General features: G+C 44.6%; 1 protein-coding gene across 5 annotated transcripts in view; it reads right to left on the reverse strand.

Annotated features, from left to right (window-relative positions):
• The window catches only part of LOC137651648 (leucine-rich repeat-containing protein 40-like), a 475,618-nt gene that overhangs the window by 93,169 nt on the left and 368,146 nt on the right, over nt 1-14,303 (reverse strand). For all 5 annotated transcript variants that reach the window (XM_068384869.1, XM_068384890.1, XM_068384879.1 and 2 more), the window contains one exon: nt 10,889-11,090. In XM_068384869.1, the coding sequence (XP_068240970.1) occupies nt 10,889-11,090 (202 nt within the window). The remainder of the gene's footprint in view (nt 1-10,888; nt 11,091-14,303) is intronic.

Below are 14,303 nucleotides of genomic sequence, written 5' to 3' on the forward strand. Positions count from 1 at the left end.
CTTACACATACAGTACTCTACTGTACTCTACACAAAATTATTAAAATATTGCAGTCATTTAATGATGAAAATATGGATATGCATGCACAGTAAACCTGAACTTTACCTTAGAGGAGTGTCGCTGCTGGCTTGATGGAGACGAGAGGAGGGGAAGGAGGAGGAGGGGGTTACTGCTTGGAGGGAGAATCTCCCTCCATGAGAACTTCAGGAACGTTGACTGGAGTTCTCTCGCGAGAATAGCGTTCACTATCACTGGTTTTGCGTTTGCGAGACTCTTGGTCGTCGTCTTTCACAGTTCTTTTCTCCCCCTTCACAAGATATTTTTCAATAGACACCTGCTTTTGTCTGTTCTTTAAAATTTTATAGAAGTGACCCACCCCATTATCGACTAATAAATTTATTGCACGGTCTGTTTCAGCCTTATTCGGGACATTTTCCTCAAGAAAACTTTTCACGTCTTCCCACTTCTTTAAAAAATCTTTTATCTCACTCGAAGACAGTGATTTTGCAGTGCCTCCCTCCTCCTCAGATGAGATTTCCTCTATTACCTCTCTTTGCTGCTGCTCGTGCAGGTCCTTCAGCTCCTCGGTGGTCAGCTGCTCCTTATGCTCCTGCAGGAGGTCGTCGATGTCATCCGTGTCCACCTCCAGCCCCATTGCCTTGCCCAAGGACACAATATCCTCGTCAACTGCTTCCTCCTGGTTGGGTTCGAACCCCTCAAAATCCCGTTCTGCAACGGCGTCGGGCCACAGTTTCTTCCAGGCGGAATTGAGGGTTCTCCTGGTGACTCCTTGCCAGGCTTTATCAATTAAAGTCAGGCAGTTGTAGATGGAGTAGTGATCCTTCCAAAACTCTCTGAGGGTAAGGTTGGTGCCCTCTGTTACTTCAAAGCAGCGCTGGAACATAGCTTTGGTATAAAGTTTTTTAAAATTTGAGATCACTTGCTGATCCATGGGCTGGAGTATTGGAGTGGTGTTGGGGGGTAGGAACTTCACCTTAATGAACTTATATTCCTCCGCTATGTCCTCTTCAATGGCTGGAGGATGGGCAGGAGCATTGTCCATTAACAGCAAGGCTTTGAGTGGGAGGTCCTTCTCCAGGAGGTATCTCTTGACTTCGGGACCAAAAACCTCGTTCATCCACTCAACGAAGAAGATCCTTGTCACCCAAGCCTTCGTATTAGAACGCCACATGACGTGCAACTTTTTCTTCTGCACATTGTTCTTCTTGAAGGCTCGTGGATTCTCCGAGTGATACACCAGGAGGGGTTTAATTTTGCAATCCCCACTGGCGTTGGAACAGAACAGCAGGGTTAGACGGTCTTTCATGGGCTTATGGCCAGGAAGGGCCTTTTCTTCTGCCGTGATATAGGTCCTCCTGGGCATTTTCTTCCAAAAGAGGCCTGTCTCATCGCAATTAAACACCTGTTGGGAAACGTAGTCCTCGGAGTCCACGAGACTTTTGAACTCTTTCACAAAAGACTCTGCTGCCTTCGTATCGGCGCTGGCCCCCTCGCCATGCCGAACAACACTATGGATACCCGTTCTCTTCTTGAATTTTTCAAACCAACCACGGCTTGCCTTAAAACTTTGTTTTTCTGCTGATGTGCCTGGCTCACTTCTCACCAAGTCCTCGTAAATGGTTCTTGCCTTCTCGCAAATCATGTTCTCATTTACTGAATCTCCTGCGAGCTGCTTTTCATTTAACCACACCATTAATAAATTTTCTACGTCATCAAGAATAGGTGGCCGTTGTTTTGACAACGACGATACACCTTTAGCTACTTTAGCGGCCTTTATTTCTTCTTTTTTCTTTAATATTGTGCATATCGTCGACTGCGAGCGATTGAAAAAACTAGCAATGTCTTTCACACGCATGCCTTGGTCATGCTTCTCGATGATCTCCTTCTTCATCTCGATCGTTATCATCAGCTTCTTCTTACTGCTTTCCTTCTTCGACATCTTAGGAGCCATTGTCTATCACAATAATACACAGTACAGTACTGTAATCACAAATGAATGAAAATAAAACAAATCACAAACCACGTGTAAAAATCACAAAGAAATCGTCCACGAATTCACTAAGTATGTATGCTATCGAGACGGCGGATACTGAGATAATGAACGAGTGAAGGGGGTAATAAAGGGGATTAGGGGGTGGTAGGTATGCGTGGGAGGAGTCACGTGACTCCATTGTGAGATGCTGTCGTTAAGTTATTTCCATGAAAAATGCGATCAGGAAGCGCGGCGTTAACACTTTTCCACAAAAAACGGCGCGTGGGAGGGAAATTTAAATTCGTTAACCGATACAATATTCGTTAACCGAGACGAATTTTTCAGAGAAAGTCACTTCGTTAACCGAAAAATTCGTAAGCGGAGTCGTTCGTCAACCGAGGTTCTACTGTATATATATATATATATATATAGTGTATATATGTCCTAATTCTTGTATGTAGATGTCTTGTATATGAACTCAATATTCATGACTATTCCACAAAAACCTGTGTCTGCATGTTTTGGAATGGCTGCATTTTGATAACGAAGGCAGTAGTTAGTTGCCGATGAGCACTCAAGTTGATAAGTCCCTCACCTGAGAGGGTAGAGTGTGCGAATTATAATCTTATGCTTTGTTTACATTCAAATCAGCTGATCAACACTGCCTAGTCCGTCGTCAACCTTAATATTTGGATCGAATAACTCCCTTAAAATCAAGGCATGCAACCAAAGGATATTTCATTTTTCAATATTAAACTTAGCCGGTGATTATATAAGCTGCAGCTCTGCTGCCCGACAGAAAAACTCTACGTTCAAAATACGCCAGCGATCGCTATGCAGGTAGGGGGTGTACATCAACAGCGCCATCTGTCGAGCAGGTACTCAGTACTCAATGTAAACACAGAACTCAATTTTCTCTCTGTCGTGCCACCGGCAAGACCTACTAAATTCGCTGTTGCTTACTGGATTGGTTTTCACATATTTTGGTGAAGTACACATTTCTAGTTTTGAGCTTTCGCTTTGCAGACGTTATCTTCAATACATCCTTGCATTCTTTTATTGATTTTGGATTATTTGTTGACGACTTTGGATAGATTTTGAATTCCCCTTTGACTAATTCAAGATGGCTGACCCTTCTCAAGTCCCTAAATTCAGGAAATGTAATGCTAGGGACTGTTCAAGGCGTCTTCCGAAGGCCTCTATCGATCCTCACACCGTTTGTTCCAATTGTCGGGATAAGACCTGTCAATTGGAAGATCGATGTGAGGAATGCGTTGGGCTTTCGGAATTCGATTTCATCGAATTCCAGAAATACACACGTAGGCTAGAGAGAGATAGAGTCAGGAGAAGTTCATCTCGCTCCGTTGATTTTTCCTCTCCTCATGCCCCACAACCTATTCCTTCCCCTGTAGTGGTTGCTCCTGATCCCCCTTCTAGCACTCAACAACCTTCGATGGCAGATATGATGCGTGCCATCCAGGCTCTGGGTGAGAGAGTCGAGTCATTGGCGAGTGACCGTAACCAACTCATGGCAGACGTCAAGGAGTTGAAGTGTAAGAGTGCAGTGGGTAGTGACAAAGTGAGTGGTAGTGTTGTGGAAAGTGTTGTAGATAGTGTTGCGCTTGAGGGTTCGTCTGTTCGTGCCTGTCGTCCTCCCAGTCCGGGACCTCTTGCAAGCTCCCAAGCCCAGGGGAGAAGCAATGTCGTACGACCAAAGGGTTCGAGAGGCTTTAATCAGCGAACAGACGTTCCCTCCGTGGTTTCGGACGTATCTAACCAAGATCGCCCCACCCACACGAAGACGAGAGAGCCCATTTATTCCTCGTCTGCGGAAGAGGTTTCTCGAAAGAAACCATGGACCAAGGTCTCGCGGCCTCTTAAGCGCAAGTCGGTCCCTTCCGCGCAAGTCCAACGGCCCAGTTGTAGCCACTGGGTCAGTTCGGACTCGCTGCAGTCTTCCGATGACTGCACACCTCCTAAGAGAGGCAAAGCGGTACCGCATCAGGCAGTAACACCGTCTGTTGCCGCACCTGCTACTGTAGACCCTAAGTGGTCTTTGCTGCAGACCATGCAGACACAGTTAACGTCATTGATGCAGGACTTTCGTGCGGAGAAGGTTGACGCTGCACCAACCGCTAGCCTACAACCACCCACGGTTGTGCGTCCAGTGGACGCTGAGGCTACCTTCTCCCGCACTCCAGCTGTGAGAGTCCCGCCACCCATGCGTTCCAGTGTACCCTGCCAGCCGCATGTTGACGTTCAGCGACGCACAGAACCTTCCGTTGACGTTCGCGAGTTACAACAACAACCTAAGTTGTTTTGTTTTGACGCGGTGCGTCAACCTCCGCAACCCAGTGTGGTTACCACTACTCGCCCACAGCAGACTAGACAGTCTGGAGTAGACGCTTTGCGCCCCCGCGCTGCTATGGTTGTTGCCAGTTCACAGACTGGGCAACAGTTCCATGACGTTGCGTCCGGTTCAGACACGCATGCACCCGTGCTGCCGGACTCAGCTGACCAGCCGATTCCTACTCCTTTGCCGCTTCCTCCTCAGTTTTCAGATGATGGACTCTCTGATGATGACGACGCTGCACACATTGACGACCCGCATACGGACATCGACGAACCCAAGACCACGCAACCCTCCTTGGACTTTAGGAAAGTTCTTGCACTGTTCAGGGAGATGTATCCTGATCAGTTTGTTTCTGCGGCCCCACGCTCTCCTCCATCTGAGTTCGCTTTAGGCACGCAGTCATCCGCGCCTGCCTTTACGAAGCTCGTCCTCGCCCGCTCATCTAAGAGAGCTTTACGAGTGTTGGGAGAATGTATGCAGTCCAAAAAGAACCTTGGGAAGACAGCATTCACGTTTCCCCCTGCAAGACTCTCTTCCAGATCGAGCGTCTGGTATGCCACGGGAGAAGTTCTCGGCTTGGGAGTTCCTGCCTCTGCCCAGGGCGACTTCTCAAGTCTAGTAGACTCTCCCCGCAGGCTAGCCATGAGACGCTCTAAGATTTGTTGGTGTCCTTCAGACTTAGACCATCTGTTGAAAGGAGTGTTCAGAGCCTTCGAGGTTTTTAACTTTTTGGATTGGTGTTTGGGAGCGTTGAGCAGGAAGATCTCCCCTTCTGACAAGGAAACTTCCATGCTCATTATGTCCTGCATGGACAAGGCCATACGGGACGGTTCCAGTGAGCTTGCGGCTTCGTTCGTTTCCGGGGTCCTCAAGAAACGGGAAAACCTTTGCTCCTTCTTGTCAGCTGGAGTAACACCGTGTCAGAGATCGGAACTTATGTTTGCTCCTCTCTCAAAGTGCCTTTTCCCAGAGGAGTTGATAAAGGAGATTGCTGCCTCCTTGATTCAAAAAGACACTCATGACCTGGTTGCGTCCTCTGCCTGCAAAGCCACCCCTTTACCTACCTTGTCTAGACCCAGGATGGACACTCCAGCGTCCAGATTCATTCCGCCCTTTCGTGGCAGAGCCTCCAGCAGAGGAGGTGCTCGTGCCGAAGGGAGACGTGGGAAGAAGAAAGGTACCAAGTCCTTTAAGGGCAGAGTCTGACTGCCACCTTCTTCAGACAGCAGTGGGAGCCAGACTCAAGAACTTCTGGCAGACCTGGGAGAAAAGGGGCGCAGATGCACAATCTGTGAAGTTGCTCAGAGAAGGGTACAAGATCCCGTTTGTACGCAAACCCCCTCTAGCAACGTCTCCCATCGATCTCTCTCCCAGGTACAGAGAGGAGGACAAGAGACTAGCTTTGAAGCAAGAGGTGTCTCTCTTACTAGAAAAGGGAGCGGTAGTCAAAGTTCGGGACCATCAATCCCCGGGCTTCTACAACCGTCTCTTCTTAGTGGTAAAGAAGACAGGAGGGTGGAGGCCGGTGCTAGACGTCAGTGCGCTGAATGTCTTTGTCACAAAGCCGACGTTCGCCATGGAGACCACAAAGTCTGTTCTAGCAGCGGTCAGGAAGGAAGACTAGATGGTCTCTTTAGACCTAAGGGGCGCTTACTTTCACGTCCCCATCCACCCAGAATCCCAACCTTTGCTGAGGTTCGTTTACGAAAAGGTTGTCTACCAATTTCAAGCCCTGTGCTTTGGCCTAAGCACGGCTCCTCTTGTCTTTACGAAACTGATGAGGAAAATTGCCAAATTCCTGCATTTAGCGGATATCAGAGCCTCCCTCTATTTGGACGACTGGCTTCTAAGAGCTTCTTCCAGTCGTCGCTGTCTGGAGAATCTAAAGTGGACTCTAGATCTGACCAAGGAATTGGGTCTCCTGGTCAATATGGAAAAGTCCCAACTGGTCCCATCCCAAACTATAGTGTACTTAGGGATGGAGATTCACAGTCAAGCTTTTCGGGCTTTTCCGTCGGCCCCCAGAACAAGTCAAGCCCAAGGATGCATCCAGAACATGCTAAAGAAGGACCGATGTTCAGTCAGACAGTGGATGAGTCTGATAGGGACGCTTTCATCCCTAGAACAGTTCATTTCGTTAGGGAGACTGCACCTCCATCCCCTTCAATTTCACCTAGCTGTTCACTGGAAAAAGGACAAGACGCTAGAAGCGGTCTCGATCCGCATTTCCGAGAAGATGAAGTCATCACTGACTTGGTGGAAGGACAACATCAACCTCAGAGAGGGTCTGCCCCTGGCTGTTCAGACCCCCAACCACGTTCTCTTCTCGGACGCATCGGACACGGGCTGGGGTGCGACATTAGACGGTCGGGAATGCTCGGGAACTTGGAACTCGAATCAAAGAACGTTACATATCAACTGCAAGGAGCTACTGGCAGTTCATCTGGCCTTGAAAAGCTTCAAGTCCCTCCTTCTAGGCAAGGTGGTGGAGGTGAACTCAGACAACACCACGGCCTTGGCGTACATCTCCAAGCAAGGAGGGACCCATTCTATGACGTTGTACGAGATCGCAAGGGACCTCCTCACCTGGTCAAGAGATCTAAACCTTTCTCTAGTAACGAGGTTCATTCAAGGCAACATGAATGTCATGGCGGATTGCCTCAGTCGGAAGGGTCAAATCATTCCAACAGAATGGACCCTACACAAGGATGTGTGCAAGAGACTATGGGCCACATGGGGCCAACCTACCATAGATCTCTTTGCAACCTCGATGACCAAGAGGCTCCCAATTTATTGCTCGCCAATCCCGGACCCAGCAGCAGTTCATATAGATGCCTTTCTACTGGATTGGTCCCATCTAGACCTTTATGCATTCCCCCCGTTCAAGATTGTCAACAAGGTACTGCAGAAGTTCGCCTCTCACGAAGGGACAAGGTTGACGTTAGTTGCTCCCCTCTGGCCCGCGAGAGAATGGTTCACCGAGGTACTTCAATGGCTGGTGGACGTTCCCAGAACTCTTCCTCTAAGAGTGGACCTTCTACGTCAGCCACACGTAAAGAAGGTACACCCAGGCCTCCACGCTCTTCGTCTGACTGCCTTCAGACTATCGAAAGACTCTCGAGAGCTAGAGGCTTTTCGAAGGAGGCAGCCAGGGCGATTGCTAGAGCAAGGAGGACATCCACTCTTAGAGTCTACCAGTCGAAGTGGGAAGTCTTCCGAAACTGGTGCAAGTCGGTATCAGTATCCTCAACCAGTACCTCTGTAACCCAAATAGCTGACTTCCTATTATACCTGAGGAAGGAAAGATCTCTTTCAGCTCCCACGATCAAAGGTTACAGAAGCATGTTGGCAGCAGTCTTCCGTCACAGAGGCTACACCGGGTTGGAATTTAGACGTGGTACTAAGATTCCTTATGTCAGAAAGGTTCGAGCCACTACAATCAGCCTCCTTTAAAGATCTCACTTTAAAGACTCTTTTCCTCGTTTGCTTAGCAACAGCTAAAAGAGTCAGTGAGATACACGCCTTCAGCAGGAACATCGGATTTTCATCTGAAACGGCTACATGTTCTTTACAGCTTGGTTTTCTAGCCAAAAACGAGCTACCTTCTCGTCCTTGGCCGAAATCGTTCGATATTCCAAGCCTTTCAAATTTGGTTGGAAATGAACTAGAAAGAGTCTTATGCCCTGTTAGAGCTCTTAAGTTCTATTTAAGACGAACTAAACCTTTACGAGGACAGTCAGAAGCTTTATGGTGTGCTATTAAGAAACCTTCTTTACCTATGTCAAAGAATGCAGTTTCCTATTATATCAGACTGTTGATACGAGAAGCTCATTCCCATCTGAATGAGGAAGACCATGTTTTGATGAAGGTAAGGACACATGAAGTTAGAGCTGTCGCAACTTCAGTGGCCTTTAAACAAAATAGATCTCTGCAGAGTATAATGGACGCAACCTATTGGAGAAGCAAGTCAGTGTTCGCGTCTTTTTATCTTAAAGATGTCCAGTCTCTTTACGAGAACTGCTACACCCTGGGACCATTCGTAGCAGCGAGTGCAGTAGTGGGTGAGGGCTCAACCACTACATTCCCCTAATTCCATAACCTTTTTTAATCTTTCTCTTGAAATGTTTTTTATTGTTGTTTTTTGGGTTGTCCGGAAGGCTAAGAAGCCTTTCGCATCCTGGTTGATTTGGCGGGTGGTCAAATTCTTTTCTTGAGAAGCGCCTAGATTAGAGGTTTTGATGAGGTCCTTTAGTATGGGTTGCAACCCTTGATACTTCAGCTCCTAGGAGTCGCTCAGCATCCTAAGAGGATCGCGAGGCTCAGTAAGGAAGACGTACTTAAAAAAGGCAGAGTAATTGTTCAAGTCGACTTCCTTACCAGGTACTTATTTATTTTATGTTTGTTATTTTGAATAACTGCTAAAATGAAATACAAAATACTTAGCTCATAATAATGTAAACAATTAATGCTGGTCTCTACCCACCCCCCTGGGTGTGAATCAGCTTATATAATCACCGGCTAAGTTTAATATTGAAAAATGTTATTTCTATTAATAAAATAAATTTTTGAATATACTTACCCGGTGATTATATATTAAAGGACCCTCCCTTCCTCCCCAATAGAGACCCATTGGACCGAGGAGAAAATTGAGTTCTGTGTTTACATTGAGTACTGAGTACCTGCTCGACAGATGGCGCTGTTGATGTACACCCCCTACCTGCATAGCGATCGCTGGCGTATTTTGAACGTAGAGTTTTTCTGTCGGGCAGCAGAGCTGCAGCTTATATAATCACCGGGTAAGTATATTCAAAAATTTATTTTATTAATAAAAATAACATATTTACTAAAAAATTATCACATAAACTATCATTTTCCAATTAGCATATTAATTCCAATAGTTTTATTTGAAATGCTTCTCTCATATCTTATTTATTTTTACTGCGGTTGAATTGCATAACGCTAACCAGAGTTTCATTCATGTTGCCGATGCACAATATTTTATAGTTTTTAGCTTTATAGTGCCTTGATTATAAAGCCTCAATAGAGACTTAGCAAAGAAACAAAATTTCATTTATTACAGAGAGAGAGAGAGAGAGAGAGAGAGAGAGAGAGAGAGAGAGAGAGAGAGAGAGAGAGAGAGAGAGAGAGAAACACCAATGATTTGATATTTCCGGCATCCTGAGATCGAATAAGAGAGCTAATACTCTCTCTCTCTCTCTCTCTCTCTCTCTCTCTCTCTCTCTCTCTCTCTCTCTCTCTCTCATTACTATTATTTGAATAGTTAATTGAGCTTTAATAAAACATTTTTGTGCTTTTGTTATAATGTCGGGTGTTTTTTATCAATCTGAAGTATTTTGGATGCCGTGATCAGGTCAGCTGATCTAATCACGGCATCCAAAATACTCGAGATTCTGTGATTTTGTTTATGAAGATAACATACTGCACAAGAGACAACACATCAGAAGTTGCGGCATGCTTCTCGAGTAGCAGCGTAGGCTACGAGTTTTAAACAAAAACACCGAATACTTACAATAAGTACAGTGAAGCTGTATGGTAGTAATATTACTGTACATATATTACAGTAATATACACTACAGTATCAGTGGCTATCAGATTACAGTACAGTGTTACTACATAGGAACTGGTTATACAGAGCAGTAAGGAAATGATGACAACTCGGTAAACTTTACCTTAGCACAATACTGTACTTTAACCTTATTGTGTCCAGTACATAGTGTACATGAGTACAAATGTACTGTACCCTGTACATATGATTATAAACTGTTGAAGAAACCAAATTAAAACAATATTAGGCAGTATTTACTGTGTTAATCACCAGCTCGGGCACCCGCTTGTGGCAAGGGGCAATGACTTTTTAGGTTAAGAGTTAGCCCACCCTAGTGTAGCATTCATTCACGAAAATTAGCTTAACGCTACAGTCTCTGTAACCTAACTATCGCGAATAACAAGGCTTGACTGTATTTTTGTCAACTAATATATTCCCATCATTCCTATCCTTAAATCCTACATCGTAAATAAGATTTCTCTGTCCCCCTAATAAAGCAGTCAGATCACACAGAACCTACAAAAAATAATCCATACCGTACATTCTATAATTGTGAGTAGTAGAGGCATTGTAGAATAGAACACATCAGAAAACCCTTGCTCTAATATAATAAGAAAACACATCTCAATATTCAAGGCATTAACTAGATATCACAGATACAATTTCCAGTTAACTGTAAACACTAAAAAACAATAATGCACTAAATTGTGATGCAAGAAAGAAAAAAAGCAGTGTGCAGTCACCACAAGACTAAACTAAACTGATACATTTGTTTATGTAAGCTGATCAGTGTCAGTTCCCAAGGCTGGTCCAGTAAGAGGAAGAAGAATATGGCAAGTAATCTTTTTCATCTACTTCTATTTAAAAATCAGGAATATCACACTTTTGAATACATAAGCTTATGATACGAAAGTAAATTTCAAGGAAACGATAACAGGTACAGCAATGAAAAGGCAATTCCAATAAAAAACTTACTTTTCTGGAACTTGAGTAAGAACATTTTTACTTAAGTCAATTGTTCGCACTCCCGCTTCAGATGCATTTTCAATGAGCTTGTCTGGTATTTCTGATGCCTTTTCATGATAGCTCATTGTCTGTGATGTTCGCATTTGGTACTTATCTGGAATTTTCTTCTCATCCATTAAAAGATTGGTGTCAGCTGTGGAATTCTCAAAACCTAAAGAAACAAAGAAATATTAGACGCCACTTTTTAGAAAAAATTCAAATAAAATATGTTAACCATCTCCAATAATTTTTAGATAAATAAAAAGTAAGTCACATTGACAAAGTCTCTAACTAAATAGATAGAGTATTATTAAATGCATAACTACAGGTAGCCGTCGACTTACGACCTAAACGACTTACAACTGTTCGACTTTACGACCACCTTTTCACTGCAATGTCATACCTCTGTCAGAAATAGTATCCTAATAGGACAATTATTTCCTTAGAAATAAACTATTTTCTTGTATAATAATGAATTAATTGATCTTGATGTCAGCATTTTGTTTTACTGGTTATATACAGTATCAATTTTAAATAAATATATTAAGAAAAGTTTTAATAACTGTCCAGTTCCCATTGTATAATATGTCTTGTTATATTATATTTTTGGTGAAGCCGAAGATTTCCTTTCAATAGGCTAACAATTAATGTTGGTATTCCTATAATAAAAAAATCCAGTAATGATGCAAAGTATTTCATGGGTCTGTATCAGTTGTTACTAGTACTACATAGCATAAAAGGGATTTTGACGTAGGAAAAATCTATTTCTGGGCGAGGGACCTGTGCCGCCCAGTGAATAAGCTCCATTTAGCACTTATTCTTAGGTAATTTACTGCTAAATATACCAGAGAAAAAATGTAAAGGAGTGCTAGGTTAACTAGCTCGCTCACCTATTGGTGTCGGTATAAAATTGGGCGTATAATCCAGAGGTCCCGCACTATTTAGATTCATCCACGACAGAAACCCCAATAGAGGAGAGCCGTTCAACCTCACTCGGTACTACTAACACTGCATCCGCTCAGAACCCAACTCCTTAGCACCCAAAGTTTGGGGACTCCAAGGGAGAGGAGCTGGGAGGGTTCACTGGGCGGCACAGGTCCCTCGCCCAGAAATAGATTTTTCCTACGTCAAAATCCCTTTTCTGGGCTCGAACCTGTGCCGCCCAGTGAATCTATACAAGAGAAATGTCACCAAACTTGCAAAATAAAGGAAAAAACATAAGCGTAAGGGAAATACAGGATGCTTTAATCAGAGATGAGTACCAAAAAACAATTATAAGGGTATCTTGAATATGAACATAAATCCAATAAGGTAGGTATAATAATACCGTGAGTGATAATATATACAGATACTCAGGAGTTTAAAAATTTACAAATATAATAACAGTATTCAGGTGCGAGACCAACGAATACAATAGGGTATAAATGAGGCAGGTAAGAGGGAGAGATAAAGAGACAAGGCATTAACCTGTGAGTTACCTGGGAGTAACTACGCTCCCTGCGGCTACTGTAGAAAATTTTAGGGCTTCCAAATGTTTAAGGTAGTGTTTCTTGAACACTGACGGTGATTTCCACCCTGTATACCTGGAAAGGTCCGTAAAATTCATGTGGTGAAAAAAGTTCACCGAAGTAGCAACCGCTCTGATATCATGTGCAAGAGGAAAAGAGTCAGGGTTAGCTTGTTTAATAAAATACAAAATTTGTTGCCTGATCCCTTTAATAGTAATGGTACCGCCTTGTTCTCTAACGAATAGAGGCCCCGAGGAGTTAGAGGAGGTCCGGGATAAATAAGACCTAAGAGTAGTAACAGGGCACAGAGACGGATCTTGCGTGAGGGGAACAATTTTCCAGGAGGACCATCTGTTCTGAGGGTCTTCGTTCTTAGCCAAAAAGAATTTGTTAGGAGAAAGAAGGACCTCTCCCGAAGGCAGGAACTCAATATGACCCGGGTCTCTCGACAAGGCTGCCAGTTCAGAAATTCTTGCCCCGGAAGCCAAGCTCACCAGGAAAAGTGTTTTCCTGAGAAGGGGAATGTAATCACAAGAACTGTTAATGGTATCAGAAGCCAATTTGAGTACATCATTAAGGAACCAGGTCACCGGGGTAGGACGAGTAACCGGTTTCAGTCTGGCACAAGCTTTCGGAATTGAAGCTAACAAAGAGTCGGTTAAGTCTATGTTAAAACCCACTAGGAAGATCTTTTTCAGAGCAGATTTAATAGTGGTGATAGTATTGGCTGCCAGACCTGATTCTAATAAAGATCTAAAGAAAGTGACTGTAAGGTTCAAGTTCATACAGTTCACGTCTGAGTCTATCAAAAATTTTGCCAATTTTTTAACTGCAGAGTCATACTGGCGGATGGTGGAATCCCGTTTATCCGATTCTAGGAACAAGGTGTTTTGAGGATCAATATTGGCACCATGCATGGCCGCAAACTTCATAAAGTCCATAAAGTTAGGGCGCTCTGAATGTTTGAGAAAGCGTACACAACGCGTGTTTGTACTATCTGAGACAGAACCGGATTGGGTATCGGGTGAGGGTATAGTCTCAACTCTCGCAGGAGAGGATACCAGTTGCTCTTGGGCCAGTTGGGTGCGACCAAGGCTACTTGTCCCTTGAAGGATCTCAGCTTGTCTAGAACTTTCAGCAAAAGATTCACCGGGGGAAAGAGATAAATCTTTTCCCAGGTGTCCCAATTCTGTGACATGGCGTCTGTGGCGTAAGCCTGAGGGTCTAGATTGGGAGCCACATATACTCTCAATTTGTGGTTGGACTCCGTGGCGAAGAGGTCCACTTGGAGACCGGGAACCTGAGAGAGAATCCACCGAAATGACTTTAGATCGAGTGACCATTCCGATTCTAGAGGGGAGGTCCGGGACAGGGCGTCTGCCACTACATTCCGGACTCCCGCCAGGTGGACAGCTGAAAGATGCCAACGGTTCAAGGCTGCTAGGGAGAATATGGCTACTAGAACATGGTTCAGAGGCCCTGACTTTGACCCGCCTCTGTTGAGGCAGCGGACCACCACTTCGCTGTCGAGGACCAGACGAAGGTGTTGTTTCTTGGGAAGAGCGAGACGTTTCCGGGTTAGATGAACTGCCATGGCCTCCAGCACATTGATGTGAAATTGGCGGAACAAGGGAGACCAAAGACCTTGAACTTTCTTGAGCTGAGAATAGCCGCCCCAACCTGATAAGGATGCGTCCGTGTGAATGATTAATTTCGGAGGCGGAAATCGAAGGGGAACTGACTTTGACAGACTGTTTGCTCTTTTCCAAGGAAGAAGTCTTTCCCGTAGAATGGGAGGAAGGCGGACTTTCCTGTCCCGGAGCTTCCGGTTCGCCCTCGAACGCCAGACACGATTGATATCTTTCAATTTTGCCTTC

This window comes from Palaemon carinicauda, chromosome 1, assembly GCF_036898095.1.
Source record: "Palaemon carinicauda isolate YSFRI2023 chromosome 1, ASM3689809v2, whole genome shotgun sequence".
Taxonomy (NCBI): Eukaryota; Metazoa; Arthropoda; class Malacostraca; order Decapoda; family Palaemonidae; genus Palaemon; species Palaemon carinicauda.